The following is a 6,504-nucleotide window of genomic DNA, read 5'->3' on the forward strand; positions in this document are numbered from 1 at the left end:
TCAGTGTTTGCTTGATGGTGTAGGCTCCTAGATACTTCGTCTTTAGGATATACCAACTATTACAAAAGTCAAGATTTTTAGATTTGGATCAACATTAGGGAACTTCATTCTGGGCAAGAGCCAGGCTTTGCCTTTATGTTAATATGACCTCAGCTGTGAGTTCCATTTTGCCAGGCATCGTAAAACTGCAACACATATCATTGTAATCTTCTGTTACAGTCTAATACATAGTCACACATTGGGAGGAAGAATGAAAGCCAACCCCTCTCCTTTGCAAAATGCAAATAGACAGTGCCTGCTTTTGAGAGCAGGCGGAGTCGAATTTCCTCGTGGACAATGGATAAGGAGAGTAAAAGGGCTTAAAACATTCGTGCTTTCAAGCCGTAGACTAGGATAACTATAATTAGAACTTTTTGATGAAGTCTGATCGTGCTATGTCATTTATAAAATTTTGAAGCTTGTAACTTTTATCCCAAAATGAGCAGTGTGAGCTCAAAGGGTTTATCATTTGTCTCTCAGGCAAAGGTAATATTTGAACTATTTAGCGGGACTTTGAGCAATCGGAAGAGATACTCAGCTGCTGGTCTCTATGGCTCTAACAGGGTGGATGCCCTCCATTCTGCCAGGCGCTGATGTTTAAGTTGCTGGATTGTGAGGAAGTCTGGGGGTTCCTTGGGGAGAAAAGGAAGTGATGACACATTGAAGCACAGTGACATATTGAAGAGACTCAGGGGCTGGGGTTATTAACTTCAGAGCTGTGGCTATTTACCAATTGGAGTGTAAGTATTTTAATATTTTAACAAACATAATTGCCATTCTGGTATGTACCAACTTCATCTCAGATCTGTCCTTAAGAAATAGGCAAATTCTTTATTGCCTCTCTGAATGGTCCATATAAATTCCCAGGCTCCCTTAGCTCGTTCTAACATAAAACTGTATTAAAAATAATGAATATAATTCATCAATAATTTTCCATTGTCACAGTAAATAGTCACAAGTGGACTGAGATAAGAGTGATCACTCATATTTGTTCTGGGGAGAAGGGAGCCAGCTGTTTGCTCCTCTGTTTTCTCCTAGGACTAGTATCTTAGCTTCAAATGATAACACCTCAGCACAGACTCTGATATTTCCCGCTACATGCAGGAATATTCTCTTGGAGTAATTTTGGGGATCCCAATTCAACATTTCAGCAATGTATGATTTAATTATTGGAAAATAATCACTGAGCAGCAATAACTCCAGCAGTTACTTGTATCAAGGTAGAATCAGGAAATAGATGGTATGGACCAGACTTGCTTCTCTCTAAATATGCATACCCAAGTGATTTGGGTAAAATGTTTGTGAGGGTTGACACTTCCTGCAAGTCAGATGGTTTAAGAGAAGTAGAAATTATGTGTGTTTTGTGGCATTTCAGCAATCTGTGTGGAGTGTCTGTAGATATTTCTTATGAGTTCAAGGGAATCCTTTTGTGGATTTTGATGTTCCTGTTGGCAGAGCTGCTGCTAGACTACATGATGTCTTTGTATTAACTACAAAAACATGCCCAGTCATCTGAGTGATTCTCTTTGCCAGACTCCTTTGTGCATTCACACTCTGTACCTCCAGTATACGGAGGACCTTCCCACTGGACTCTAAGATTCCATGCCTTCCCAATGCATGGCAGTGTCTCTCATGCACATGGCAAACCTACTCTCTTGGATGTCATTGCCCTGAAATATTGAGGAAGTATATTTATCTATGCTTGGTACCAGGGAGTCATTTAGGCATGCAGGGAGTCTAGAAAGATCATTGCCCTTGGAGAGTGGTGAGTTCCATGCTGAGTTCTCCTACTTTGTTGCTCATCTCTGTGTGACCTTAGGTAACATCCTCTTCAGGACATATATTTTTTTTTTCTTTTTTTCTTTTCTTTTTTCTTTTTTTTTTTGAGACAGGGAGTCTCGCTCTGTCACTCAGGCTGGAGTGCAGTGGTGTGATCTTGGCTCACTGCAACCTCTGCCTCCTGGGTTCAAGCAATCCTAGTGCTTCAGTCTCCTGAGTAACTGGGATTACAGGCATGTGCCACCACGCCCAGCTAATATTTGTATTTTCAGTAGAGACAGGGTTTTACCATGTTGATCAGGCTTGTCTTGAACTCCTGACTTCAAGTAATCTGCCTACCTTGGCCTCCCAAAGTGCTGGGATTACAGACAGGAGCCAGCAAACCTGGCCAGGACATAATTTCTTTCAGGTGAATTGATTGTTAGAGTATTTTGATCCAAGCAATCAATGTCCCTTCATGTTCCTTTCAAACAGCAGTAAGTGACCTGAATTTATTTTCCACATTTCCAAATCTTAATGAAAATCAGACAATGGTCTCGATGTTCATTTGTGTTGTTACTTAATAAAATGTGGGTTTTGAACAATATTTTGCCGGTCATGAGTGCCCATAAAATAAATTCCCAAAGGCACTCTTTGGGAGAACAGACTAGTGATCTATAGACATGATGACCTCCAACTCAGATCTTCTGTAGCGAACCACTGACCTGGAGAACATGTATGAAAAACATCTTCAAAGGCATTGACAAGTTAACATTTATCAAACACAAAATCCATTTTACTACATTTGAACTTAGACCTTTACTATCTAATGGCTATGGTACTATTCAAATGTTAAAGTGTGATCCAGCATCAGCCTCATCTGGTTAGAAATGCAAGCTCTTGGGCCCCATCTCAGACTTACTGAACCAGAAGCTCTGTGGGTGGGACCCAGAAGTCTGTGTTTCACATGCCCTCCAGGGGACTGTCCTACTAAAGTTTGAGAATCATGGAAGCCTTTTTTTTTTTTTTTTTTTTTTTTGAGACGGAGTCTCGCTCTGTCGCCCAGGCTGGAGTGCAGTGGTGCGATCTCGGCTCACTGCAAGCTCCGCTGCCTCCCGGGTTCACGCCATTCTCCTGCCTCAGCCTCCCTAGAAGCTGGGACTACAGGCGCCCGCCACCATGCCCGGCTAATTTTTTTGTATTTTAGTAGAGACGGGGTTTCACCGTGTTCGCCAGGATGGTCTTGATCTCCTGACCTCGTGATCCGCCCGCCTCGGCCTCCCAAAGTGCTGGGATTACAGGCTTGAGCCACCGCACCTGGCCCCGAGAATCATGGAAGCTTTTTAACTTCTCATTGTAGCTTTACAAAGAGCAACTCACTGGATTCCCATCAACATCCTATGAGTGTCACTTGGACAACTATATTTATACCCATTTGATGCATGGTGGGCACGCAGATGAGTCAAATGACTGGGAGGAATAGAGTTTTACATAATATACTTTTATATATTTATACTTTATAACAGATTTGACTCTTTTATATATTGCATATAAACGCATATAAACATTATATCAGTTTCTCCTCCACTAAGGCTGACTCTAATTTTACTACCAATTTTTGGAAGAAAGCCTACCTGTCACCCGTGTTCCTTCAGGTACCCTGTAAAACTATTAGTTAGACAATTCTATTTAATTTTCCATTTATTTGCCCATTTCTTGCTACCTCTCCCCCCAAAATGTAACTGCAACTTTGCTCAAAAGGATGTGTCTACTTGGGATATCTAGCACACACATTTTATGAGATTTTAAAAGACAATGTAAATGGTAGACTATATATTTAATAAAATTTTGAAAGATAGAATTTTAAAATTAAAAAGGAAGAAAAAAATTAAACTAACCCCATAATTCTCCCACCCACCATTAGCATGTAGTTTGTTTAGATTTATCTACCAATAAGTACAATTGTACAAATTTGATATCATGTAATACATGCCATTTTGTAAACTTTTTTCTTTCCTTAATATATCTATATATTATAAACATCTTTCTATGTCTATATTATTTCATAATTGTAAAACCCAGAATTCTCCAGAGAAACAGAATCAATAGGATCTCCTTCTTGGAGTTTCTCATCTTTTTCTCTCTCTTGATAGATACAGATAGATACATACATATGTCTATCTCTCTATCTCTGTCTATCTTTATCTCTACAATACCTATCTACAGATAGATATTTTCAGGAATTGGCTCATATACTTGTGGAAGCTTGCAAGTTCAAATGCACAGAGTTGGTGGGCAAGCTAGAGATGTTGCAGCTCCAGTATGAAGGCAGGTTTCTTGCAGAATTCTTTTTTCTTAGCAGTCTTCCTTCCCCTTCCTCTTCCTCTTCCCAGTCCTCTTCCCCTTCTCCTTCCCCTTCTCCTTCTACTTCTCCTTCTCCTTCTCCTTCCCCTTCTTCTCCTTCACAGACTTATTCTTAAGGCCTTGAGCTGAATAGATAAGACCCACTCACATTATGAGGGATAATCTGCTTTACTCATAGTCTACTAATTAAAATGTTAATCTCATCTAAAAAACACCTTCGTGGCAGCATTCAGACATGTTTCACCAAATGTCTGGGCACTATGGTTTAGCATATTGACACAGACAATTGATTATCATAATATTAATTATTATTTTTTTGAGATGTAGTTTCACTCTTGTCGCCCAGGCTGCAGCGCAATGGCACGATCTCAGCTCACTGCAACCTCTGCCTCCTAGGTTCAAGCGAATCTCCTGCCTCAGCCTCCTGAGTAGCTGGGACTATAGGCGCCCACCACCACACCCGGTTAATTTGTATTTTTTTCTTTTATTATACTTTAAGTTCTAGGGTACATGTGCACAACATGCAGATTTGTTACATATGTATACATGTGCCATGTTGGTGTGCTGCACCCATTAACTCGTCATTTACATTAGGTATATCTCCTAATGCTATCCCTCCCCCCTACCCACCCCACAACAATAGGACCTGGTGTGTGATGCTCCCCTTCCTGTGTCCAAGTGATCTCATTGTTCGATTCCTACCTATGAGTGAGAACATGTGGTATTGGTTTTCTGTTCTTGTGATAGTTTGCTGAGAATGATGGTTTCCAGCTGCATCCATGTCCCTACAAAGGACAAGAACTCATCCTTTTTTATGGCTGCATAGTATTCCATGGTGTATATGTGCAATTTTGTATTTTTTTAGTAGAGATAGGGTTTCACCACACAGTTCAGGCTGGTCTTGAACTCCTGACCTCAGGTGATCCACCCACCTCAGCCTCCCAAAGTGCTGGGATTACAGGCGTGAGCCACCGTGCCTAGCAATAATGTTAATTTTAATGGGTGTGTTCATTTCATTTTATATATGAACTACAGTTTAACCAATTCCCTAGTGCTGGGCATTCAGGTTCTTAATATTTTTTGCCTGTATTTACAGGCACCTTTGACTATTGGACTCATTTTATTCTTCAGGAACAATATACAAAGTGTGGAAAGAAATGTATATTTCTAATCATTGGAAAATAAACACTGAGCAGCAATAACTCCAGTAGCCATTTGTACCAGAGGAGGTAGAATCAGGAAATAGATGGTATGGACTGGACTTGCTTCTCTCTTTAAAAGATTTGACTTCATATTGCCAAATTGCCCTTCTAGATGTCTTTACTCCATCCAACTGCAATTCAAAGGCTTGGATGAGCAATGCCAGGCCTGGCTTGATTATCCCCTTTCTTTCTCAGCCTGTCAGTCCCTGGGAACGGGCATGATGTTGAGTTCCTGGGCCACCTCCTCAGTTGAAGAAGTGGCGGAAGCTGGTCCTGAGGCACTTCGTTGGTTGCAACTGTATATCTATAAGGACCGAGAAGTCACCAAGAAGCTAGTGCGGCGGGCAGAGAAGACGGGCTACAAGGCCATATTTGTGACAGTGGATACACCTTACCTGGGCAACCGTCTTGATGATGTGCGTAACAGATTCAAGCTGCCACCACAACTCAGGTAAACATGAACATGTGGGCCCTGAACTGAGCTGAAAGGGATCTTGTCTGGGAATGATAGGGTCTGGATTCTACTGATACCATCATTGCTAAATATCTGGTTAATCCTCAGCTAATCAAATCTCTTTTGTAGATGTCACTTTTTTGAGCTACACAATAGAAACAGAAATGGCCTCTATACTTACAAAAGTCAAATAAGTTTTCAGACCAGAGTGCATTAAGGCCTTTGGCTTTAGGAAATATGAATTGTTCTACAGATGGCAGATACTTAATTCTGCCCAAGCAACAGTTTATTATGATCATCCTGGTGCCCTATTTCTCTGTTAAAGTCAAAGAGCCACCTTTACATTTTATTTTTAATTGTACATGGAACAGCTAAGGCTAAGAAGATTAAAGAAAGAAAAAATAATGGAGATTTAAAAAAAGCCACATCTTTGATCCCTCATTGTCTACTTCTTCTTTCAGCAATATTCCTTTCACTGTGGTTTGTCCATAGGTCAAGATTCATTCATTCATTCACTCAAATCATTCATCTTAGCAAAAACAATGTATCACATAATCTGATGTTGAACTATAATGGTTTCATCAGGTCATTCATTCACCCTGTTCACAAGCAGTGAATTATTATCTCTTTTCTGGTAGTATTTTAGGATTACAATCATCTTTTTTTTTTTTTTTTTTTTTTTTTTTT

At 40.2% G+C, this 6,504-nt stretch overlaps 1 protein-coding gene across 1 annotated transcript in view; it reads left to right on the top strand.

Annotated features, from left to right (window-relative positions):
* HAO1 (hydroxyacid oxidase 1) overlaps positions 1-6,504 on the top strand; it is a 62,240-nt gene that overhangs the window by 21,932 nt on the left and 33,804 nt on the right. Inside the window, 1 exon segment of the mRNA XM_017877641.1 lies at positions 5,557-5,814. Within this exon segment, the coding sequence (XP_017733130.1) occupies positions 5,557-5,814 (258 nt within the window).

The sequence above is a fragment of the Rhinopithecus bieti genome, unplaced genomic scaffold (genome assembly GCF_001698545.2).
Source record: "Rhinopithecus bieti isolate Rb0 unplaced genomic scaffold, ASM169854v2 scaffold_65, whole genome shotgun sequence".
NCBI lineage: Eukaryota > Metazoa > Chordata > Mammalia > Primates > Cercopithecidae > Rhinopithecus > Rhinopithecus bieti.